Here is a 26419-nt window from a genome sequence, read left to right as displayed (position 1 = left end):
TTCACGAGAAATGAGGTATGGCATTTAGTTCCACGTCCTAACCAAAATGTTGTAGGAACCAAATGGGTCTTCCGCAACAAGCAAGACGAGCATGGTGTGGTGACAAGGAACAAAGCTCGACTTGTGGCCAAGGGATACTCTCAAGTCGAAGGTTTGGATTTTGGTGAAACCTATGCACCCGTAGCTAGGCTTGAGTCAATTCGCATATTATTGGCCTATGCTACTTACCATGGCTTTAAGCTTTATCAAATGGACGTGAAAAGTGCCTTTCTCAATGGACCAATCAAGGAAGAGGTCTATGTTGAGCAACCTCCTGGCTTTGAAGACAGTGAGTATCCTAATCATGTCTATAAGCTCTCTAAGGCGCTTTATGGGCTCAAGCAAGCCCCAAGAGCATGGTATGAATGCCTTAGAGATTTCCTTATTGCTAATGGCTTCAAAGTCGGTAAAGCCGATCCTACACTCTTTACTAAAACTCTTGAAAATGACTTGTTTGTATGCCAAATTTATGTTGATGATATTATATTTGGGTCTACTAACGAGTCTACTTGTGAAGAGTTTAGTAGGATTATGACACAGAAATTCGAGATGTCTATGATGGGGGAGTTGAAGTATTTCTTAGGATTCCAAGTAAAGCAACTCCAAGAGGGCACCTTCATTAGCCAAACGAAATACACTCAAGACATCTTAACCAAGTTTGGAATGAAGGATGCCAAGCCCATCAAGACACCCATGGGAACTAATGGGCATCTCGACCTCGACACGGGAGGTAAGTCCGTGGATCAAAAGGTGTACCGGTCGATGATAGGTTCTTTGCTATATTTATGTGCATCTCGACCGGATATTATGCTTTCCGTATGCATGTGTGCAAGATTCCAAGCCGACCCTAAGGAAGCTCACCTTACGGCCGTGAAACGAATCTTGAGATATTTGGCTTATACTCCTAAGTTTGGGCTTTGGTACCCTCGGGGATCCACATTTGATTTAATTGGTTATTCGGATGCCGATTGGGCGGGGTGCAAAATCAATAGGAAGAGCACATCGGGGACTTGCCAGTTCTTGGGAAGATCCCTGGTGTCTTGGGCTTCAAAGAAGCAAAATTCGGTCGCTCTTTCCACCGCCGAAGCCGAGTACATTGCCGCAGGCCATTGTTGCGCGCAATTACTTTGGATGAGGCAAACCCTGCGGGACTACGGTTACAAATTAACCAAAGTCCCTTTGCTATGTGATAATGAGAGTGCAATCAAAATGGCCGACAATCCTGTCGAGCATAGCCGCACTAAACACATAGCCATTCGGTATCATTTTCTTAGGGATCACCAACAAAAGGGGGATATCGAGATTTCTTACATTAACACTAAAGATCAATTAGCCGATATCTTTACCAAGCCTCTTGATGAACAAACTTTTACCAAACTTAGGCATGAGCTCAATATTCTTGATTCCCGCAATTTCTTTTGCTAGATTGCACACATAGCACATTCATATACCTTTGATCGTATCTCTTGTATATGCTATGACTAATGTGTTTTCAAGTCTATTTCAAACCAAGTCATAGGTATATTGAAAGGAATTTGGAGTCTTCGGCGAAGACAAAGGCTTCCACTCCGTAACTCATCCTTCGCCGTCGCTCCATGCCACTCTCCATCTTTGGGGGAGAAAGCAAAAGGACTTCGTCTTTGGTATAATCCTAACTCATTTATTTATGACCAAAGGGGAAGAAAGTACTTCTAGGGCTCTAATGATTCCGTTTTTGGCGATTCATGCCAAAAAGGGGGAGAAATGAGCCCAAAGCAAAAGGACCGTACCACCACCTATTTCAAAAAACTTCATGTTTTCAAAGAATTTTATCATTTGGTATCCTATTGTGTTCAAAAGGGGGATAAGTAGTATTTCAAAAATGATATATCAAAACCCTCTTGAACACTAAGAGGAGGATCTCATTTAGGGGGAGTTTTGTTTAGTCAAAGGAAAAGCATTTGAAACAGGGGGAGAGAATTTCAAATCTTGAAAAATGCTTCTCAAAATCTTATTCACTTACCTTTGACTATTTGCAAAAGAACTTTGAAAAGGATTTACAAAATAGTTTGCAAAAACAAAACATGTGGTGCAAGCGTGGTCCAAAATGTTATATAAGAAAGAAACGATTCATGCATAAATTCCAAGCAACCTTTGCACTGACATTATGCAAACTAGTTCAATTATGCACTTATATATTTGCTTTGGTTTGTGTTGGCATCAATCACCAAAAAGGGGGAGATTAAAAGGGAATTAGGCTTACACCTATTTCCTAATTTATTTTGGTGGTTGAATTGCCCAACACAAATTGCTGGACTAACTAGTTTGCTCTAGATTATATGTTCTACAGGTGCCAAAGGTTCATCTATAACTATACGAAATCGACTGTCCGGAATACCGTAGATTATTCCGGACAGGAGAAGCTTTTTGGAAAAACAGGCCAAGCGCGGACCGTCCGGGCCCTTGCGGCGGACCGTCCGCGACACCGGGATACCCCTCGGACAGAACCAATGCAAAAACACAAGTTTCTACTACAGACTGTCCGGAGAAAAAGGGCGGACCGTCTGAGCCCTCGCGCGGACCGTCCGGCCTCAGGCGCGGACCGTCCGGTCGGTAAGAAACCGAAAAACCCGAAGGTAACGGGTTCGGAGAAATGAATTATAGGGGGCCTCGCGGACCGTCCGGGGTGCACGACCGGACCGTCCGCGACTGGCTCTGTCTGACATCTGACGACGCATTAAATGCAATATAGCCGTTACTGCTGACCGTTGCGTTTTCAGCCGTTGATCAACAGGGGCGGACCGTCCGGACCTGGCTCGCGGACCGTCCGCGCTCAGCAGAATGGTGCAACGGCTAGGAAGTGGTTGGGGGCTATAAATACCACCCCAACCACCTCCATTCACTACATCCAAGCATTCCAACCTTCAACATTCAATACAAGAGCTAGCAACCCATTCCAAGACACATTCAAAGCCTCCATCTCTCCAAGTTTCACAATTGAGAAAAGAAATCATTAGTGATTAGTGGCTTGAGAGAGAAAGTGATCCGTGTGTTATTTGTCGCTCTTGTCGCTTGGCTTTTGCAATCGTGCTTTCTTGATTCTTTCATTGCGATCAAACTCACTTGTAATTGAGGCAAGAGACACCAATCTTGTGGTGATCCTTGTAGGAACTTTGTGTTCCAAGTGATTGAGAAAAGAAAGCTCACTCGGTCCGAGGGACCGTTTGAGAGAGGGAAGGGTTGAAAGAGACCCGGCCTTTGTGGCCTCCTCAACGGGGAGTAGGTTTGCAAGAACCGAACCTCGGTAAAACAAATCTCCGTGTCTCACTTGCTTATTCGCTTGGGATTTGTTTTGCGCCCTCTCTCGCGGACTCGTTTCTTTATTACTAACGCAAACCCGGCTTGTAGTTGTGTTTATATTTGTAAATTTCAGTTTCGCCCTATTCACCCCCCCTCTAGGCGACTTTCAGAAGTGTATACCTTCGAAGCTATGTAATGCTTCCAATTCGGAATCAGAAGTAATTGTGGTTTTATTTTATCGGTCCCCGTTTTGTGTGTGGCCTACACTAACAATCTGGATCACAACAAAATAGCACCATATTATATATAGCATACCTTTCACTTGTAGGTCTAGTTGGTTGGACTCAGAACAGCAGGCGGTCCCTCCTCGTCGCACACACGTTCACTGGCGCTTTGTCGTGGATATGAGCAGTAATAGTTTTCATGGATGTAGTTCTATTCTAGTATTTAAAACAACACCACTTGTTGAGGAAAAGTACTGCATGGTATGAGCAGATAACAACATCTTAAAAGGACTCATATGTTCCCAGGCTGTTCTTGAGTTCAATGAGAATTAACTCTTTGTTTGCAGCACTCAAAATGTTGAAATATTTTAGTTCCTAATTGTAAGACGACAGATGATCACATAAGCTTTAGGTATTATCTAAGTGTCTAACGGTACAGTATAGACACACAACAACATTACTACTGAACTGAAGGTAGCAAAAGTTTACCATGGCTTTTCTTTGCTTAGTGTGTTTGATTAGTAGACTATTTGTGGAGCATACCATGCATCACTATATTACCTAGTTCAGGGAACATTCAATATTTTTGCTAGTTCTAGCAGTCAAATAAACAAGCACTGAACAAACAAATAAGAATAACATACATCAGAATATCAGATAAACAAGAGAAGACAAGATACCTGATTACGTTTTTGTTCATCCAAGTTTGGAGGAGCTGCACTTGTCCTAGCATGAAATTGTTGTACAAATTTTTATATTTAATATATGTCATGTAAGTAGAAAGCAAAAGGTAATTTCTTCTATATAGCTTCATGCCCCAAGCTGGAGGTAAAAAGGGATAACAAAATCATACCGGCAACCCATTAATATTTATATACTACCAAATTGAAAGTTAAACCCCTTTAATGGTTTCCCTGAAAAGAAATAAACAAGAAGAAAAATAAGGTGGTTACTATAGATTTAATAAGAACAGAGAATGGAACAATTAGCAGTCAGAGTCAGGCGGCCACAGAAGTACAGAACTTGCCGTGGGCCATGAGATCTGAGAAGAACAGAGAAGAACGGGAGGAATTTGAGTCTTTGAGAAGAAAGAAGGGCAGGGCAGACGGCAGATCACGGCCACAAACCTCGCAATGGTGGACGGGCTGATGAGTGACAACAGAACACGACCACCGACCTCGTGGCGACGGACGAGTTGACGACCACAGATCGGCGGCGGCGGCCACGGATCGGCGGCGGCGGCTCCAATCAGCAGGGTCTCCAATCGGCAGGGGCTGGCGGCGCGCATACATGAGACGTGGAGGCTTTCGCTGCGGGCCTTTGGCTTCCCTACAGTATCAGGTGCAATGTATACGGAGGTAGGGTTATAATGTATACCAGGAGGTAGAGTTTCCATGTGCAAACTGCGAGTTATCATCTTGTTAAGGGGATGAAACAATGCGTTTAATACTCATGGCAGTAGACAACTAAAGAGCTGGTTCACTCACTACCTTATATGTTTAATACAATACTTCTATTATGAAACTAAGCGTCAAATGTTCATCACCAAAGCATGAAGAGAGACATATTGTAGCCCACAATGCAGTCATGCCAAGATGTGCAACAGTGGACTAAAATAGAAGAATTACATAATCCACTTCAAACTAAAGCCCATATGAGTAATCATATAGGATGCAGTTGTTCTAAACAACAAGAAACATAAGGATCTCATAATATTTATAATCAATGTGTTTGAATTTTCCAAGACCAATTCATATTCAATTTTGCACCTTTTTCTTCCAGCCCAGATTCAAACAAGCAACACAAAAGACAGTTACAACTAAAAAACCTACAACAGCAAAAGAAATACAAATGTGATACCTACCTGCTTGGCCAATAACAAGCATCAATCACCCTTCTAGGTGATCTAATACAAATATTTTCCAATCATATCCAAGCTTGAATTCAATTCAAGCTCTCCATGTGCTACCTGTTACTTCAAGAGGCAAGCATAAACGACGATCAGGCAGAAAACACATACCAGATGTACAATATCTTCTACCTACAAATAACATTATTGTCTCGAGGAATGAAAATACAACACACACACATCTCATTATCACTTTTACCCTTTGAATCAAAGTCACATCCTTCAGTAGCACCTCCAAGTTTAGTCTCCAGTCTCCTCGGCATTGTGCTGGATCAATCTGCAGCGAGAACGTAAGGAAGGAATTAACGAAGGAATGAATACGATACAAACCTGCACTTCTAATCCAGTAATCTGTTGTGCCATTTTACAATGATTCCATAACTCGTTTATAAACTTTAAGCTTCTAGCTTCCCATAAGCTCGGACCTCCAGCTTCCCATAAGGTCCGTGCGCCAGATACATATTTCTTAAGATAACATAAAATATGGGTAGGTCATAAGTGAAACACTCTCGAAAAAATAATTAACAAATCACGACCTTTGCAACAATAATATGTATCCCATGCGTGGTAGACCGTGTGGGGCGTGTGGCCTTGCTCGCTCGGTAACATAGTGCATGGAGCACGAGCAAATCACTTGAAACCCTAATACTTTTTTCAGGCATTTGAAGCGCAGTAGTGATATTGTATTGTATTTTTCTTGTAACAAAAGCTGATCTGGCTACGTATATAGAACGTCTCCGAATCCCAACCTCGAAATATGTGACAAAAATAACAAAATTTGTTTCTGAATCAGGGGAACTAAGTTCATTCAAAATTAACACCATATCAGAATATAAAAACAACACTATAATACTATGGAACTAAAAGTAGGTTTAACCGGTACATTGAGATCAGAAACTAACCTCGAAATATGTGACAGAAATACCATTCATTTCCATGGAGATCTTTAGCCACCAGTTCTTGCCATGGTGGATTATGAGTCATGTCCTACGGATAAAAAATCATCCCACTTCAAAGGTCGTAACTCAAATTAAACTGAACATATTGTGTTTCATATAGTCAGAGAAGAGAATGGTTCCCTATTTAAACAAGAAAAACAAATTAAATTAAATATACTGGTTCTAGAATTTTTGGTTTGTTTAAACAAATAATTCGAAGGTTGTGACTTTTTAGCCATTGTTTCATAAATCACAAATTATGGAGTATATTTTAGGATGCACTAAATTTTACTACATAGAAAAAATTAGAGAAGAATTTTTTTAAATATACATAAATGAGTACCTATGATTGTGGTCATCCTTCCATATCTACAACAAGCTATGGGACATTTTTGCAGATGTTTGTTTCTCTGAACACAGTGCCTACAGGAAGTGAGCACAAGAATGAAATGTCAGTCCAGATGACCCAAGAAATGTTAAACTTATAGGCTGTAGCAGCATCTTACCATTCAGAATGTTCCTAATTGTGCCATTCGAGCTCTTCCACATAGCCTCCAAGGGAGACGATCACCAGGTTGGTCTCGTAGTTGGGTCCTGGTCCAGCCTCCCCATTGTCGATGTGTCGCCACGATGACTGTAGGAAACTTGCCTAACCCATGGTGAAGGAGAAGAGCATAGGGAACGATGGACCTGGTCGGCTCGCCAGCGGACGTCCCTCGACGGTGAGGGGCTCGCCAGCGGAGGTCCCACAATGGGGCGAGCGTCAGAGGAGGGTCGTTGATGAAGACAGAGAGCCCCCGCATCCCCGAGAGCGCCATCTGCCCCTGTTCCGGCCGCCGCCGCCGCCTCTAGAGAAACCACTAGATCCGCGTGCCGCCACGCGAGATCTGACGTCTGGATCGGGAGGAGCAAAATTCTACGGGGGGCGGAATGGATCGTCGCCTCCACGCGCGGAGGCGACGCCGGGAGGAGGAAGCTTTTTTGATACGTCCGCGGCGACCGTCCTTCTCCTCGAACGGCTTGGACCTTGGCTTGGTGAAAGTCGCCTAGAGGGGGGGTGAATAGGCGGAACCTGAAAATTAAAACTTTATCCCCCAACTAGATCCCTTGATTAGTGGTTAGAACAAGATATACAAATATCGGAGAATAGAAACTAAGTTCTTGCTTGAAAGGAGTATTACTAAATAATGCGGGAGAGATAAATCAATACAACTAATAAGTTATAGAATAACAAAGCAAGAACCCTTAGATGAGAAGAGCACTAGAACAAGTTCTTTCTTGCAACGTGTTGCTTCACTAAATGGAAATTTAACTTGAAGCAATACCAAATGAAATTAGCAAATAATGGTGCAAGAAAACTTAGAGCAAGGGAAAGCAAACAAATCACAAGCAATAAACACAATGGACACGGGTGATTTGTTTTACCGAGGTTCGGCCCTCGAAGGCCTAGTCCCCGTTGAGGAGTCCACTTAAGGACGGGTCTTTTTCAACCCTTTCCCTCTCTCCCCCGATCACACAAGGATCGGTGAGCTCTTCTTCTTCTCAAGGATCACTCTCGATCCCACAAGGACCACCACAATCTTTGGTGTCTCTTGCTAGCTTTTACAAGCCTCCAACACTTTGGAGGAAGTTTGAATGGGAGTCAAAACTCCACGCGCAAATGAACACAAAGATGAAGCACACACTATCTCTCAATGAATCTCACAAGGCACTAGGGCTAAACTCAATTGAGTAGCTCTCAATTGCTCGCTCTCTCTTTTGTGGCACTTGTGTTGGTTGTAGTGGGCTAGATCTTGTGTATAGGATGTATCAATGAATATATGTGGTTGGGAGGGCTTGAGTATGTCAACTAGATGACTTGGAATTGTGCTTGGACTCCCACACTCTGAAGTGGCCGGTTGGGGTGGTATTTATAGCCACCATCCAAAAACTAGCCGTTGATGAAGTCTGCTGGCGATGGGCGCACCGGACAGTCCGGTGCACACCGGACATGTCCGGTGCCCCAGCCACGTCATCCTATCCGTTGGGGTTGGAGCTGGTCGACCGTTGGAGGCTTTGTCCTCATGTGGCACCGGACAGTCCGGTGCACACCGGACAGTCCGGTGCCTCTCTGATCCTCTGCTCTGACTTCTGCCGCGTGTACTGTTCTGCACTGTATACCGTCAGAGTCGACCGTTGGCGCGAAGATGACCGTTGCTCCGCTAGCACACCGGACAGTCCGGTGCACACCGGACAGTCCGGTGAATTTTAGCGGAGCAGTCTTCGTGAAATCCCGAGGCTGCCGAGTTCCTGAGGCCGCGTTCCGTTGGAGCACCGGACACTGTCCGGTGTACACCGGACAGTCCGGTGAATTATAGCGCGCCGGCCCTGGACTTTCCCGAAGATGGCGAGTTTGAGTCTGCGTTTCCTGGTGCACCGGACAGGTACTGTTCACTGTCCGGTGGCACACCGGACAGTCCGGTGCGCCAGACCAGGGGTGCCTTCGGTTGCCCCTTTGCTCCTTTATTTTGACTCTTGTCTTGTTCTTTTTATTGGTTTTATGTTGAATCTTTGGCACCTGTAGAACATATAATCTAGAGCAAACTATTAGTCCAATTTGTTTGTGTTGGACATTCAATCACCAAAATCATTTAGGAAAAGGTTTAAAGCCTATTTCCCTTTCAATCTCCCCCTTTTTGGTGATTGATGCCAACACAAACCAAAGCAAATATATAAGAGAATAATTGAACTAGTTTGCATAAAATAGGTGCAAAGATTACTTGGAATTATACCAATATTCATTTCATAAAATATGCATGGATGCTTTCTTTAGTATTTTGGACCACGCTTGCACCACATGTTTTGTTTTTGCAAAATCTTTTTGTAAATCCATTTCAAAGATCTTATGCAAATAGTCAAAGGTAAATGAATAAGAGTTTGTAAAGCATTTTCAAGATTCGAAATTTTCTCCCCCTGTTTCAAATGCTTTTCCTTTGACTAAACAAAATTCCCCCTAAAAGAGATCCACCTCTTAGTGTTCAAGAGGGTTTTGATATATCAATTTTTGAAATACTACTTTCTCCCCCTTTTGAACACAATAGGATACCAAATGATAAATACTTTTGGAAAGCACTAAGTTTTTGAATTTGGTGGTGATGGTGCGGTCCGTTTGCCTTGGGCTCATTTCTCCCCCTTGTTGGCATGAATCGCCAAAAACGGAATCATTATAGCCCTTGAAGTGCTATCTTCCCCTTTGGTCATAAATGAATGAGTTAAGATTATACCAAAGGCGAAGTCCGATCTTTTAGCTTTGGGGTCTTACTCTCTCCAAAGACGAAGCCCTTTTCTTTGATGCTTATTTCTCCCTCAAGGAATAGAGAGTTGCTTGGAGTGATGGCGAAGTATGATATACGGAGTGGAAGCCTTTGTTTTCGCCGAAGACTCCATTTCCCTTTCAATCTACGACTTAGCATAGTAATATACTTGGAAACATATTAGTCGTAGTCATGGTACGGGAATAATAGGATATATGCATTTGCACCAAAATGAAAGAGACATGATCAAGAGATATGTCAATTAAGTATGATCATAGTTCTATACAACATAGATTGCTCCCCCTAAATATGTGCATGGAGAGAACACATAGTTTGGCCTAAAATGCCAGTTGCACATAATTAGGTTAATGAGAACATATCTAAATCATATAGAATGTGAAGTGCATTGTGTCATAGGATAAGTGTGATGCTCATGACAGTTTATGCACTACAGAAAGCATGTTACAAATATTTTAAGCATTTTCCTTGAAGGATTTCAAAGAGACTTAAGGACCATCTACCTTTGGAACAAAGGCAGCTTATCCTCGTTACAAGGTTAAGCTTTAAGCTCTTTGACAATCAAATCACTTCATCTAGTTTTAACAAAGATGCATTAAAGCATGAGTGAAATTTTAAGAGGTTAAACTAGGTATGAAGCAGGGATAATATGCAAAGGACATGCTTTCTCTTCCTTTTATACAATATATGCAAAGAGTGTATATGAGAGGAAGATTTAGGTACAAGTTTAAATGAAAGGAAGTGGTTTTACCCTTTTGTACCTTCTCATAGAGACGCTCTCTTCATTGTGCTTTGTCCCTAGTCTTAGTTGCTTAAGACCTATACTCAAAGACAATATATGGAAATACTTTGCACAAGAGAGAGTTCTACAACTAGTGATCTTTTTCAAGTTATTGTTAGCATATATCAAATGGATCACAAGTTGCATAAATGAAACATGAATTCTCCTTTTTCCTTAGTGCTTATCAAGATGGATGTCAATTAAAATTACCAATTGAGATCAAATTGAAATTACATGAGGCACTAAGAAGCATAAGTGATACTCGAAGTTGTTTAATGATCAACCAATATGCGATCAAGAGAGCAACAAGGACATTAAACTTTCAATCAAGCTTAAAAAATAGGAGAATCCAATAAGCATGCTACTTTAGAAATGAAAGCAACAATCCTTGATAAAAGCGACATTATTTTAACAAGTTGGATTGATGTGAAGTAGCATACTATATGAGAAACATTATTCTCATGCAAGAGACTATATGAAAAATTTTTTTTTTTTTTTTAAGACAAAGCAATAGTCTCAACATAATCAAAATATAATAATGGACTCCCCCTAAAGATATGCATCAAGTAATTTTAAAGAAATGATTTCGATGCATTTACTTTAAAGAACATAAAGGGAGAAGCATTATACATTTTGATCAAGGCTCACAAATTTAGCAACAGACAACTTAAGCCTTGTAATCTCATAATGAAAAAGAATTTAGAATGCTTACAACCACACCATTGATTATTGCGAAGACCTTATTGTCCAAGTAGGTGTTGTTGTCCTTGATGTTCTTCCTTTTTTTTCATTTGAGTGTCCTCCCTTTGTAGTCGTCTCTTTTTCCTTCCAAACTCATTGAAAATACTCAAGAGAGATGTTAATGACGCAAGGGAGTATATGGCGAGGGATGATTTCTTTAGATAACTAACATGCATAATTCATCATCCACAAGTCACATAGATATGAAGAAAAATCCTTAATATTAGTGCACACCATAAAAGGAGGAATATGCACCTTTTAAACATTTTGAACAATCTTAGGAAATTTTACTTCTTCATATTGAATTTTAACATCAAGACTTGGAAGCATATCAATATGAAAACAAATATAGCAAAGGCATGAATTAGATTCTAGTGGATAAGTGCATTTATGAGAATGTGATTGAATGCACATCAAGACAAATTTAGTCCTCCAAAGAATCTATTCTTCAAGAATGATAATTTAGAGTGAATAACCATTGAAGGGAACTATATTAAAGAGATGAGTTCCCATACCTTTGCTTTTACCTTTCTTCTTTTGGGTGAAGATCAACCCATGAGGCTTGTGTACTTTCCCTTCTATGCATATTTATAAGTAAGCTCAAGAGATACGTTAGTAACACAAGCACTAGTTTCCATTTAGTAATCATTTTGACAAAGAATGAAAAGTGAATTACTATTGGCATGGAAACTTTATAATATGAACTAGATTATTCCATGAAGTATGCCTAGTTTTAACTCATAAAACAAGCATGGTTAAATTCTTGAGACTTAAGGGAATAAATCTAATTCATAACATGGAGAGCGATAAATGTAGAAGAATCATATCCAATTTAAGCAATAAAACACACAACATACATTATTGGATTGATTTTCCTTGTCATGATAAATTACGCATCTCCAACTAGAAACATATTCCCTACTAGTGAGACTACATGAGTTACTTAGATAAAAGCATTAGACTCACTATTCTAGACATAAAGAAAGATTCCCTTTTATAAGTGTCTTTAGGATTTGAATTCTCTGCATGACACCTTATTCTTTTAAGAATATGGAATCTTCTTCTATATCTAGATCATGGCAATAATAGGATAATTAAAGTAAAACATGCCATGGAAACTTGCAACAATTTTAAAGCATGTATATTGCCATAGTATAGGAATGAAGAATATGCAATCTACCATATGAGAGGAATTTCTTCAAAGAATGGTGACATAATTTTAAAAACATCTTCAGTGCTTCTTTTTCCTATGTGACTACACAAGACACATAAGAAAAGATAATTTAAGATACTTTCACTTAAAGCATAAGTGTTACCATCCTTTGACTTTCCTCCATGTTGTAGGCTTTGATATTCCGCACATGATGATTCTTTATTTCCTACAACATTGATATCTTCCCGAGATGATATGAGTTTTGAATACAGTAAATTGAGGTAACCTTGGGTCAATCTTGAATATGTAGATCATTTGAAGATTGATAGCTTGAGTTGATAAGAATTGAATTAACTTCCTCAAGCACCCCAAAGGTTCATACCATCTCCTTCTCCTACAAAGCTTGTCAAGCACATTTTGGTACCCATCGCTTGATGGGTCCGTTAAGGTTAGTAAACAAAGATCTAGGAACCCAAGTGTCCTTTGTGCTAGCGCTTGGTAAACTTGTTACCTTTCTAGCACAAGTTGCAATCTTGGGTTGCCTAGTTATATATGAATCTAATGACAAGTTAGGAGTGGGATTTTTACCAATGGGACAATCTTTGCATTGATGTCCCTTCTCCCGGCATGTGTAGCATAGGCGTTTTCCAAGTTTTGAAACTTTCTTCTTTCCTTGTTTGTTGCCTGCTACATGGTTAGTCGAAACCTTCTTTTCTAACCTTATGCCTTTTTGTTTTAAATGGGGACAAGATCTAAGCATGTGTCCCTTCTTGGAGCATTTAAAACAAAGCCTATCATCCTTGTTAATAATCAAGCCATTTTTAATGTAGGGACATGACCTAATCAAGTGCCCCTCTTCAAAGCATTCACTACACCTCTTAATGTGAAGTGTGGCTTGATCATTACCTTGGATGTTACCTTTTGTGGAGGCGTGGTTGAGGCTCTTGGATGAGGTGTTGAATTTCTTCTTTTGTTTATTCCTCTTGGCAATCCTTAAATCCTTGACATTTTCTTCAAGGGATGTAGTGCTTGCCACGGTTGTTTCCGTCTCAAGCTTCTTCACCATGTGATCACGGTTATCTTGAGAAGGTTGGGCAATGCATTTCCCGTTAAGTTGTGTCAAGCTCTTCTTTAGCCTCTCATTTTCTTCTTTGAGCTTTTGATATGAATCATCATTTGTTCCTGCAGATTCTAGCTCAAAAGAAGATTTGCTTGTCGACGAACAACAAGCATTAGCACATGGTAATATAGTATTAATTTGAATACATGTGCGCGAGTGAGGTTGTTGGGATTTTAAATTTTCTATCACAACCTCATGAGCAATGTTTAATATGATATGATCATCTCTAAGATTTTCATGAGAGCATAGGAGCATATCATATTTTTCTTGAAAAGCTAGATTTTCAATTTTTAGCTTTTCCACCTGGTCCTTAAGCAAGGTATTCCTATTTACTAATTGAGCGATACAATGTGAAGCGTTATTTTGCTCAATTGAAATAGTTTCATACCTTTGGACCAAATCAACATGAGAGCACTTTAGCTCCTCATGTTCTTTAGTCAACTCGTCAAAGTGTTGCATCTTTATGGAGAGAATATCTTCTAGCCTTTGACGAGCTTCGCTTTGCTCTCTCGCTCTTTCTAGAAGTTTGAGCATGACCGCCTTATCTTCTTGGCTTAGGCGAGCGTAGAGATGCACAAAACTTCTTTCTTCCTCCTCATCCTCATTTGTGCTTCCGCTATCATTTTCATTAGCCACACAACACATGTGGGAATCGAAATGGGAAGACAAACCTTTTGGAGAGGTGGATTCATCGTTTGGTCTCCATCGTTCATTTTCTCCTTCTTCCTTGCAAGGGTTAGTATCACAAAAACTAAAGGAAGTAGAGGCATCAAATGAACTATTATGTTTGGACTCATCAAACTTGATTTTAATTCTAGTCCAAATATCATGCGCATCGGGAATGGATTCGTTATAGTTTGATATGAAGGCATGATAATCTTCTTTGCTAAGAGAATTAGTTAAGATGTCAAAAGCTAGATAGTTTAAGCGATAACATCTTTGATCCTCCTCCGAATTAATTTTTCCATTAAAGCTAGAGGGGAAAATACTCTTGTCAATAATTTGTTCTAATTGAGGATGTATGGTTCTAAAGGCGTTTATCACACTAGTAGACCATGAATCATAATTAGAACAATCATCAAATAATATCTCAAGAGTTACCTCCTTCCGAGTTGGGTTCTCCTGGGTCTTCTTGTTCTTTTGGGATCTTCTACGAGCCATCACTTCGAGTTGTTAGACTCAAGATGAAGTGCCTAGCTTTGATACCAATTGAAAGTCGCCTAGAGGGGGGGTGAATAGGCGGAACCTGAAAATTAAAACTTTATCCCCCAACTAGATCCCTTGATTAGTGGTTAGAACAAGATATACAAATATCGGAGAATAGAAACTAAGTTCTTGCTTGAAAGGAGTATTACTAAATAATGCGGGAGAGATAAATCAATACAACTAATAAGTTATAGAATAACAAAGCAAGAACCCTTAGATGAGAAGAGCACTAGAACAAGTTCTTTCTTGCAACGTGTTGCTTCACTAAATGGAAATTTAACTTGAAGCAATACCAAATGAAATTAGCAAATAATGGTGCAAGAAAACTTAGAGCAAGGGAAAGCAAACAAATCACAAGCAATAAACACAATGGACACGGGTGATTTGTTTTACCGAGGTTCGGCCCTCGAAGGCCTAGTCCCCGTTGAGGAGTCCACTTAAGGACGGGTCTTTTTCAACCCTTTCCCTCTCTCCCCCGATCACACAAGGATCGGTGAGCTCTTCTTCTTCTCAAGGATCACTCTCGATCCCACAAGGACCACCACAATCTTTGGTGTCTCTTGCTAGCTTTTACAAGCCTCCAACACTTTGGAGGAAGTTTGAATGGGAGTCAAAACTCCACGCGCAAATGAACACAAAGATGAAGCACACACTATCTCTCAATGAATCTCACAAGGCACTAGGGCTAAACTCAATTGAGTAGCTCTCAATTGCTCGCTCTCTCTTTTGTGGCACTTGTGTTGGTTGTAGTGGGCTAGATCTTGTGTATAGGATGTATCAATGAATATATGTGGTTGGGAGGGCTTGAGTATGTCAACTAGATGACTTGGAATTGTGCTTGGACTCCCACACTCTGAAGTGGCCGGTTGGGGTGGTATTTATAGCCACCATCCAAAAACTAGCCGTTGATGAAGTCTGCTGGCGATGGGCGCACCGGACAGTCCGGTGCACACCGGACATGTCCGGTGCCCCAGCCACGTCATCCTATCCGTTGGGGTTGGAGCTGGTCGACCGTTGGAGGCTTTGTCCTCATGTGGCACCGGACAGTCCGGTGCACACCGGACAGTCCGGTGCCTCTCTGATCCTCTGCTCTGACTTCTGCCGCGTGTACTGTTCTGCACTGTATACCGTCAGAGTCGACCGTTGGCGCGAAGATGACCGTTGCTCCGCTAGCACACCGGACAGTCCGGTGCACACCGGACAGTCCGGTGAATTTTAGCGGAGCAGTCTTCGTGAAATCCCGAGGCTGCCGAGTTCCTGAGGCCGCGTTCCGTTGGAGCACCGGACACTGTCCGGTGTACACCGGACAGTCCGGTGAATTATAGCGCGCCGGCCCTGGACTTTCCCGAAGATGGCGAGTTTGAGTCTGCGTTTCCTGGTGCACCGGACAGGTACTGTTCACTGTCCGGTGGCACACCGGACAGTCCGGTGCGCCAGACCAGGGGTGCCTTCGGTTGCCCCTTTGCTCCTTTATTTTGACTCTTGTCTTGTTCTTTTTATTGGTTTTATGTTGAATCTTTGGCACCTGTAGAACATATAATCTAGAGCAAACTATTAGTCCAATTTGTTTGTGTTGGACATTCAATCACCAAAATCATTTAGGAAAAGGTTTAAAGCCTATTTCCCTTTCACTTGGCGAACTGGCCAGCCATCCTCCCCACCTACCACACACAGCAAAGTCGGGTCAGATCTAGCGAATCGGCACACCTGGTGACCGGAATTAGGTGGTGGATTTGATGTGTCGGTGGGTACCTTGACGACCGGCACCTGGCCACCGAACATGAGCACGACGCCCATCTGGAGCAGGATGCGGAAGGTGTCACAGATGTTGTTGGCGTGGAACTCCTTGAAACTCTCGGCGCAGTCGCTGCCCTGGAGGACAAAGGCGCGGCCCATGGCGGCCTCGGCCATGCGCTCCTCGAGGTGGCGCGCCTCTCCGGCGAACACCACCGGCGGGAACGTCTCGATGGTCTTCAGCACCGCGTCCAGCTCCTCCGCGTTCGAGTACTCGGGGAGCTGCAACGCCTTCTTCGACCTCCAGCTGTCGACCGCCCAATTCCCGAGCGCCGCCGGCTTCTTCTCCGGCGTGGCCACCGCCGAGGAGGACGACTTGGCGCCTGCGGCCGCGGGGACCACGGGCCCGTTGTTCTTGGACGGGTCGGCTGCGTGGATGGCGGAGATGGTACGCCTCTTCAGCGGGAGGAACGCGACCGCGCGACGCGACTGCGATGCCGCGCCACCGGACACGGCCGCGGCTGCTGCGGCGGAGTTGGTGGCCAGCGCCATTGCGATTTGCGAGCGAGGGGTGCTAGATGGGTAGGTAGAAAGGTAGCGGCAGATGGGGAGGAGTCTAGACTGTGCAGGGCGTTTCCTCTTAGGAAATGGTGGTGGCGAGGGCGGGGATTGCGGGAGGATGACGTTGATGGCGGCCTCGGCAACGGGCGGTACTGATATCGCGTCCTGGTCTGATCCGATGGCGGGCGTTGATGGCGGAGATACTCGGCAGAACCGTGCACCAAAAGCTTTTGTGAACGTCTACATTAGCTTCTTATGTAGAGATAGAGATTGTAAGCTATACTGTTTGTAGAGTGGAATTTTAAATAAAGAATAAGATATAAGGTGATATAGAGATGCCGATCCTTCCAAAATAAAGACCCAGGTAAGAAATAGACATCTCTCTATTGTGCCCGTCAGCCCGTGTGAGCACTAGTTGAAGGTAGGGCATCAGAAATAAAAAAAGAAAACGGCAAGCCAAGTCTGGTGGAAAAGCTCAGTGATCATAGGATGGGCCGATGACGATGCCTGGGTCCAGTCCAGCCAAGATAATCTTGATCGGTCCAAATTGAAAAAACAGACTCCGGCCACAGCCGAGACGAGACTAGCAGCAGCCGCTTGCTCAGATCGGCAGCTTCGGCGGCGGCGGAGATGGCGATTCGGTACTGGCCGATGGCCGGAGCAGCCGTTGGGTTCCGCCTCGTCCTGGTTCTCTTCGGCGGGGATCTCCACCTTGCCTCTCGCCCTGAGGTCTCCACCCCCCTCACCTCCCTTCGCCGCCGTAAGCGCCTCCCCACGCCCCGTTCCTCCTCGTGATCCTGACCGTCGTGTGGCTTCGTCGCAATTTGAGCTTTGGTTTCTCCATTCTCTGCCTTACAGTGGCGGAAGGCTACTGGCTGAAGCAAGCGTCCGTGTCACCGTACTCCGGTAAGTTACACGACCCCGGTCTGCCACCCTTCTCGCGTTCTCACCTCGACATTTGCATCTGAACTTGCGACCAATGAGCTAGCAGTAGTTGCTGTAATGATTTGCTATGCTGTGGATCAAGTAGCACAAGGTGTTATTCCACATCAAACACGAAGTAGCATGGGTTTACTATGTCTATAACCTAGGGCCATAACATGGTTAATGGAACACATTTTAATTGGTTCTTTGCAGTGCTCTGTCTTGTCGTATGAGCTGGAAGGATGATTTATCGTGTTGATCTATTTCTCTTTCAGGTTCTATGTATCACGGTTCCCCATTGCTCCTGTCTGTTCTTGGTCCATTAACTAGTAGCAGGTGATTCATCCTTTTTTTATGTTTCTCTGGTTATATTTCTGCCTTCGTTGATCCTGCTATTCCTTCCCAGCATTTGCTATTTTTGACAAATTTCCGTTTGGAAATCGAAATGTTAACGTTCATTGTTTCGATGGTATTACAGGCCTGACGGACATCATGCTCATATTTACTGCAGGTAGACATATGTTGGTATCTACCTTTCCGTTGCAATTAATCTGTGCTTTTTAGCCTTTTACAAGATTTACAAAATGTCGATGTATAGTTGACATTTGTTGAAAAAGTATTTTTCCTATAGCCTTCTTTTATTTGTCTCATCATGTGAAAAAATAAAATAAAATCCTCAGACATCTTCCATAGCTTGAATTTTATTGGTGGTAATGTAATTCCTCTTACGCTTATCAATGCAAGACACAGTTTGATTTTTGTGGCTGTAGATTTTCTAGCAGCCATGCTCATCCGAGCGACTGGGCATGAACTCGAAATGGCACGGAACAGAAGTTTGAAGTCACTTGACCTCACAAAGGCAGTAAAGGATACAGGTGGATCATAGCAATTGATGTTATGTATTTTCATTCGTATCTGAATGTGCTCTATCAGATACTACCTTAGATGGAAAACTATTAGGTGCAGGGGGTGGGGGCAACAACCCTCTAAAAACATGCACATCCGTATTGCATCTGTAGGTGTACTTTGTCACAGAAGTTGGGATGCAAACTTGTTTTGTAGAGATTTGATGAGTTTGCATTCCAACTTTTGTGACAAAGTAAATATATGGATATGCATTGTTGGAGAACTTCTAAGCATTGGGGGGCATTTCTGCCAAGATGGTGTTTTGCACACAATATTTTCCCAACTTAAAAGTCTTATAAACTGCAAAATTTAAAAATAAAAACAATTTATTCACAAAGTGGTTGGCATGTTGCTATTCTTTATTTTCATAGTATTATCTAGAAGACACAACCCATTTTTTCTTTCTTGTAATGATCAAGTAATAAAGTAGTTACGAATTTCTCATATTCAAACTAAAGGGACATATTCAAAGTTGTACCAATTATAAGAGAATTAAGTTGATGAGCCACACAATGAAGCTATAGGAGAGAGTTATCGAGCATCGTTTGAGAGGAATACCGAGGATCTCTATGAACCAATTTGATTTCATTCCTAGAAGGTCAACAATGGAAGCCGTTTTTTAAAATAGGTGAAGTCGTGGTGTAGAAAGACTTAGACATGGTTTTCATCAACTTGGAATAGGCTTATGTCAAAATACCAAGGAATGTTACGCGTTGAACTTTGGACAAACATAAAATTCCAACAAAACATGTTAGTCTCATTAAGGACATGTACAACAATGTTGTTACTAGTGTTCGAAGAAGTAATGGGGACACGAATGACTTCCCGATTGGCCGATTAGAATAGGACTATATGAAGGGTCAGCTTTGAGCCCTTACCTTTTTGTCATGGTGATGGATGAGGTCACAAGGGACATACAAAGGAATATTCCTTGGTGTATGCTTTTGTAGAGGATGTAGTGCTAGTTGATGAAAACCAGACATGAGTAAATAGGAAACTAGATGTGTGGCAGGAGAATAGAGTTTGAAGGTTTTAGAACAATAGAATTAAAACCGAATACATAATATGTGACTTCGAAGTTCAAATACTACACATGAGGAAGGAGATGTTAGTTTGGAAGGTCAAGTAGTGCTCAGGAAGGATGCCTTTCGGTATTTAGGATCAATGCTACAGAGAGATGGAGATATTGTTGAAGATGTTAGCCGCAAAATTAAAGCAGGGTGGAGGTAGTGGCGTCAAGCATCTGATGTGCTATGTGACAAGTGGGTACCACAGAAGCTAAAAGGCAAGTTTAATGACTGTGGTTAGATATGCTATATTGTATGGTGCAAAATGTTGGCCTAAAAAAGACGCCATATTCAGTAGATAAGTGTTGCGGAAATGTGTATGCTGGGTTTATGGCCATACAAGAATGAATCGAGCCTAGAACGATAATATACATGATAGGCTAGGTGTAGCAATTGAAGAAGTTTGAACATGTTCAATGGGGACCTCTAGAGGCACGAGTGCATAGTGGGATCCTAAGGTGCAATAGTAATGTGAAGAGAGGCAGGGGAAGACCGAAGTTGATATGGAATGATAGAAACAGACAATAAAATGAGACTCAAAAGAACGGAATAATCTAAAGAATTAGGTTTGAAACTTTGAATAGAACCGGATGAAAAACAACTATCCACATGCTTGAACCTTGATTTATGGCTTTTTTTTGTTTCAAGTCTAGCCTACCCCAACTTACTTGGGACTAAAAGACTTTGTTGTTGTAGTAAGATGAAATTGTGTAGCCTCTGCTTTCATGGTAGCGATCATTTTGCTGTCTGTATGTATGGACAACCTATTGTGGAAATGTTCTTAGTACTTAACACTCTAATGCTTTCAGGTTTTGCTTACTATTTGTTAGATTGGTACTCATTATTCATAACGATATTATCGATGCAGTTAATGTAAGCGCTGGAGATGTTGCTTCTCTCATATATTTGTGGAACCCTTGGGCAATAGTCACTTGTGTGGGATCATGTACATCACCAATCGAGAATCTAATGGTTGTAATAATGATCTACGGATCCTGTTCACGTAAGACAGTCTCAATCTTGCGTTTTCATTCCTTATTTTTTCTAGTATCAAGTTAAAATCTCCAATATAAAAACTGGAAAATCACACTTTTATCTCATTCTTGCTTCAGTTTCTATTTCAAAATGAATCCTGGTATTTGGCAAAGCATCATTTAGTAACATTGTCATTGAGATCGGAATATTGAGCCTTGGGTAACCTAGAACTCCCAAGTTTTATGCTGGTTCATGAATCTTTGTAACTTTTTAGGTCTGGCTCCTCTTGCTGCTTTTGGATATGTTATGGCCACACACCTCTCTCTTTATCCTGCAATTCTCATAGTACCGGTCGGTACCACAACTTCTGTTTGCATTTTCCATTTCATTCAATTGTTTGACCATATCTGCTACTAACCTGCATGGTTATACTAAAAATATAACTGTTTCAGGTCATTCTGTTGCTGGGTTATGGTCTAGATGCTCCTCCTCCAAAAGTATTTGTTATAAAAGGGTCAATTGCCAGAAAAAGTGATGTGTCAGACAATGATAAAACAAGCAGACAGAGAGTTGTTCAGCAGTTTTCATGGAAACCAGTACTTCACTTTATATTTTGGCTGTTCATCTGGTCGTGCCATGTGTTGTTATTGAGCAGCGTGATTTTGAAGAAAGTTGGTGGCCTCCACGAGATGTTTGAAAAGTAAGATGCTATAAGCTCCCTTCCAGCCTTCAGTGGGATATGTTTCCTGGAAGTCACCAAATTTGTGTCAAAATGTGCTCTAGTTTGCCCAAAGTCTTCTTCACATATAATACAGTTTTTCTTAAAGGAGTGAGGTATAACTTTGCTTAGGAGTTTTGTTCAGATATTTGCAAATCACGTCGCCCTTGTAAAGGCGGTTTTCCCTATCCTATGAGTTCATTCTCTGATATTATCCCAATAACAACTTTCTTCACTCTCTGAGCATCATCTCATAAACAGCTCTTTTCATTTCCAATCAACTTGTTTTGTCTGTCACCTGATTATACCTGATGTGCTGTTGTTTGCAGGACGTATGGTTTTATACTTACAGTGAAAGACCTATCACCAAATATTGGTGTTTTGTGGTAAGTGTTGAGAATTTTCTAATTGAATATTTGTCATTGTCACTCAAGCATATTTCCAACGTGTCTTATGCATTTTGAGAATGACTGCAGGTACTTCTTTGCTGAAGTTTTCGACTTCTTTAGAAATTTCTTTCTTATGGTATTCAATATGAACATCATTTTTATGGTCTTACCATTGGCCATCCGATTGAAACATCGTCCGTGCTTTCTTGCATTTGTTTACACGGCAATTGTGGCAATATTGAAATCTTATCCATCGGTAAGTTTTTTTAATCATTTTGTATGATATTTCTAATAAATTATTCTTGCATGTGCAAAATATTGCCATAGCTATCTCTATCTGTTTTGTTTGCGTGCTCTATTTTTTTTCAATCTGTTGGTATGTGTCTTATTGTGATTTTCCCTGAAGGCTGGAGATTCAGCCCTGTATCTTGGTCTTCTGGGCTTATTTGTCAACGAATTAGCAGGTAGGTAAAAGTTTTACTTCATCATGTTTTAACGGTTCCTAGGAAATTAACAATGCTTTATGTTTACATCTTGCAGAAATGCAGTTCACATTCTTCTTGTTTTTTGGATATATTGGAGTCTCCCTACTTAGCCCTGTCATGCATAATCTGTGGATCTGGAGGGTCTCTCTCTTGCTCTGTGAATTGACACCATTGTCAGGGACCTGTGATGCAAAGATTGTTTCTTGTATATCGTTGCTAACCTGACTGGATTTCTTTTCAGGGCACTGGTAATGCAAATTTCTACTTCGCCACTGGTTTGGCTTATACTTGCCTTCAGGTAACCAAATACTCTTATCATACGTCCCCCCCCCTCCCTTTTTTTGTGACAATACCTACCATTCCACTACTGGCAGCTTTTCTTGCAAACAAATCTTAAAAAAAGTTATAGAACTATTAGCACGAATTTAGGATTTTGTTTTGGAGCAAACTGTTGTGGGTATTTGGCCACATCATGTTTATGTTGCTGGCCCAAAGCTGGGGTTGAGAACTCAATCTTGAAAATGAACTTTAAGATCCAGTATGGGAATTTATGCGTAGGGATCAAACAGGCATTTATATATGTTTTTTTTTGTTACGGACATCCATATAAAAGTTATTCGATGTATATAATGGGACATGCCTCCATTCTTTATATTGAAACTTCTTAATAAAGAAATCACTTGATCCTTGTCATCGAGTTCCAGTCGATTCTAAAATGGTGGTTTCTCTAATTTAACGGAGTCATGTCTTCCAATTCGCAGACTGTGTTGCTGGTAGAGAGTGTAAGTTCAATGATAAAGCACGACAGAAAGTTAAGGCTACTTGTTACAAGCTAATTTGGTCCTCATAATCAGAAGCTCAAGTGGTGGACAGCTCCGATGCTTGCAATTCCCTACATGGTGCTCTTGATTCTTGAACACAAACAGCTCCTCATCTTGGAGTTCGTAGATGTAGGTCATATTCGATGTAGCATGTTGTACTGTAGACCCCACACTTGTACAATACTAGGACCGCAACTCTTTCAACAAAGACAAGGAACACGGTAGGGCTCGTCCTTGGTGACTAGTACGTAGTTGTGTTCGCTACCGAGAATTGTTGTGGATCCTGGCTGTGATGTTCAGTGATCCAGCTTGGTTGAACTGCCCTCACGTACATTTAATTCCGTCAGTCTGATGGATCAACAAGGAAACCAACATTTGAACGTTTAACCAAACTGATATCTAATTTTCGTTTCTTCGGGCCAGGGTCATTTGTTATCCACACGTCGCAGTTCAAGCGTACGGCGCACACGTCTGCAGTTTAGAGCTCTTGTACCGCTGGGATTTAACACTCGCAGTTGCGGTGTAATCTTTGTGTTCCACTGGGTGCCCGTGGCAGTGTTGCTGCCTGGTAGCAGTATGTACTGAACTCGATTAATGGTCAGACAGACCAACAAGATCTGTCCAGTCCCTGCTGCGGGCACTGCCTTAGGCTGGCTCCAACAAGACCCTCTAAAGGGTCCTGTACCCTAAATTTAGAGGACGACTCCCTCCAGCAACGTCCTCTAAACGGTCCTCTAAATTTAGAGAACGCTGCTGGATCCTATATATGTAGAGTTTCTCTAAACGGTTCTCTATCTATTTGAATACTTTAAACAACCGGTTTAATAAAACTAAAATATGTACAATACATTTGAGAGTATGACAAATACATATGTACAAAAATTAAAAAATTAAAAATGTGTTTAATATAGGTATTTACATATAGAGGACGTGATTTAGAGGACGTTGTTGGAGAGAAAGTAGATATAGGAGATGGAATCTTTTAGAGAAGACTGTAAAGGACGGATATAGAGGATGTATATAGAGGACGTTGCTGGAGACAGTCTTATAGTCTACCTAACTGACACTGGTAAGTGGTAACCACCCACTGACCCACACCCACCCGTTCCATCAGATATACGGAACCGGGATCGCATGGCATCGACAGTCGACGGCCAAGCACCATGCAGTACCCCGTTGGTTGGTTGCGAAAAGCCGGGCGCGCGCATGTCAGCTCTCGCGTGGCTTCACGATTTCCGTGCGCGAGCGCGCGGTGCCGAGGGCGAAGTAGGCGGCCAAACTGGATCGGCTGCTAATGGCAGCCGCCGATGCTGTCACCGCGTCACGTCTTTCGTCTTCAGCCAGACGGGCCGGACCGCATCGGAGCATGGATCCGGAGATCGGCGACGCAGAGTCGTCGTCGTTGTCTGATCGGCTGTGCTACTTGCAGCACCGCTGGGCGCTGCGCTGGCAGCAGCAGCAGCTGCACATAGATATGTTTGGTTGCCCGCGTCAAAGAGAGCCAGCCTCATACGGCCCGACATGTGTTTGGTCGCTCTCTAGATTCGAGATAGCAATTACCCCGATTCCCCGCAAAGAGTTCTTCTACTAGGGGTCGAGGAGGATAAGAAAGTTCCTGTTGGGGACTTGTTCTCAAATGCTTCGAATTAAGAACAAGGCAACACGGAAAATGTTAAGTATTAAGGTCCTTCGTCCTTCATAACGATATATCCCTTCGGGATATATAGCATCTCGGACGAAGGTTACAAAGAACATACCTTCGTAAGCATAACAACGAAGAATAAAGCATTCACATAAATCATGAAATAAACATGTAAATATTATCATAGAATTATCTCTACTTGTATTAATGAATATAAATGACTTTGAAGTACAAATGTACCTTCGGTCTTGCGGAAGGCAAAAAGTACGAATGTGATGCGAAGGCAAAAAGCAGGTTCGCGTGAACAGTACAGAGGTACTGTTCATCTATTTATAGACACAGGTCGCAGCCTGTGACAAATTACAATTATGCCCCTTGCGGAAGTTTACAACATTGACTCGGACATACATGTATAAAAAGGTCATTCTGCCTCTATGTCGGTTTAAAACGCCGAAGCTCCATGAAAAGGGACCTTCGGCCATCTCTTAGAAACGACTTTGGCCGAAGCTGCTTCTTCGTGTGAGACCTTCGGCGTACCGAAGCACGACCCCAACAGTAGCCCCTTTCGCGGTGCTAGATCGTTCTTCGTAACGAGCTTGGCCCGTGAAAAAAAAACCTCTTCAGCTTCGGGAAGCCGAAGGTCCAAAAAACACCTTCCCTGAGCTCGTTGCGGAGAAACGATCCGACTTCCGAGCACGTGCCAAGCCCACTTTGTAGAGTTACTGTTTGGTCTTTGCGGTCCACTGCACAGCGGGTATGAGTTACTGCGCGCCTGGTGTAACAGTTCCACCGCTTCGCCTTCCTACCTGCAGCACTATATAAACAAACAGGTGGGTGTGAAGTTACCACAGCATTCATTGCTATTTGCACTGTTTCGCTGCCAAAATTTTTCACCATAGCCGAAGCTTAAGTCTCAGAATCGAACGAAGGTGCTTCTCAACGCCCGCTTCGTCAGAAAGAAGAGCTTCGGAGAAAAGAAAAAAGGAAAAAGTTTTTGACTTCCCAAACTTAGAATCAAATGGCGAGAATACGATCTACTGCCAAAGTTGTACGTGAGGGAGACGAAGCCGAAGGTTCAGACACTGTGCCCATCTCCGAAGCAATGCAGCGTTCCGGTCTGCTGACTACAGAAGAAATGCCTGCTGCTGAAGCAGGCCCAACAACTGCCGAAGGAAAAGAAAACATTGAAGGGACTGACTCCGAAGATGACTATCACCTTGCTATGCCCAGCAAGCCCAGTCACCTGGATTTTGGGAAATCAACTGTTTCAAAAGCTGACCTTTCGAAGATGGTGAAAGCAGGTTATTTCAATGAGGACCAGAAGAAGCTACTCCGCTTCGGGGAAGAAGAAACCACCCCGAAGCCAAGGAAGGATGAGATTGTTATTTTCAAGAGTTTTTTAAAAGCTGGGCTTAGATTCCCTCTCCACGATATTGTTGCGGAGATACTAAGGAGGTTTGGTATCTACTTTCATCAATTGACTCCTAACGCCATCG

At 42.3% G+C, this 26419-nt stretch overlaps 2 protein-coding genes across 2 annotated transcripts; one reads left to right on the top strand and one right to left on the bottom strand.

Moving 5' to 3' along the window:
- Positions 1-16329: 16329 nt before the first annotated feature.
- Positions 16330-17050, bottom strand: LOC103628810 (phospho-2-dehydro-3-deoxyheptonate aldolase 2, chloroplastic). The gene is made up of 2 exons (XM_008648937.2): positions 16454-17050; positions 16330-16362 (listed from the first exon to the last, which is right to left on the bottom strand). Exons 1-2 carry the CDS (start codon positions 16985-16987, stop codon positions 16330-16332), a joined length of 567 nt encoding a protein of 188 aa, XP_008647159.1. The 5' UTR covers positions 16988-17050.
- Positions 17051-17531: 481 nt separating this feature from the next.
- LOC100282184 (GPI transamidase subunit PIG-U family protein) lies at positions 17532-23670 on the top strand. Its single transcript, NM_001155096.1, has 14 exons — positions 17532-17756; positions 17855-17902; positions 18196-18256; positions 18399-18431; positions 18671-18795; positions 20762-20896; positions 21143-21219; positions 21321-21568; positions 21916-21972; positions 22063-22231; positions 22382-22439; positions 22516-22601; positions 22702-22758; positions 23222-23670. Exons 1-14 carry the CDS (start codon positions 17627-17629, stop codon positions 23294-23296), a joined length of 1359 nt encoding a protein of 452 aa, NP_001148568.1. The 5' UTR covers positions 17532-17626; the 3' UTR covers positions 23297-23670.
- Positions 23671-26419: the final 2749 nt, after the last annotated feature.

This window comes from Zea mays, chromosome 5 (genome assembly GCF_902167145.1).
Source record: "Zea mays cultivar B73 chromosome 5, Zm-B73-REFERENCE-NAM-5.0, whole genome shotgun sequence".
In the NCBI taxonomy this organism is placed as follows: Eukaryota; Viridiplantae; Streptophyta; class Magnoliopsida; order Poales; family Poaceae; genus Zea; species Zea mays.
This window is presented reverse-complemented; position numbering and strand designations above follow the sequence as displayed.

Bases quoted from the DNA above. Each gene is read 5' to 3' on its own strand.
- LOC103628810 (XM_008648937.2), bottom strand. From the start codon at position 16,987: ATGGCGCTGGCCACCAACTCCGCCGCAGCAGCCGCGGCCGTGTCCGGT. The intron at 16,363-16,453 runs GTACCCACCGAC...TGTGTGTGGTAG, and splicing joins GCCAGGTGCCGGTCGTCAAG to GTGGGGAGGATGGCTGGCCA.
- LOC100282184 (NM_001155096.1), top strand. From the start codon at position 17,627: ATGGCGATTCGGTACTGGCCGATGGCCGGAGCAGCCGTTGGGTTCCGC. The intron at 22,602-22,701 runs GTCTCTCTCTTG...ATTTCTTTTCAG, and splicing joins ATAATCTGTGGATCTGGAGG to GGCACTGGTAATGCAAATTT. The intron at 22,759-23,221 runs GTAACCAAATAC...TCCAATTCGCAG, and splicing joins TGGCTTATACTTGCCTTCAG to ACTGTGTTGCTGGTAGAGAG.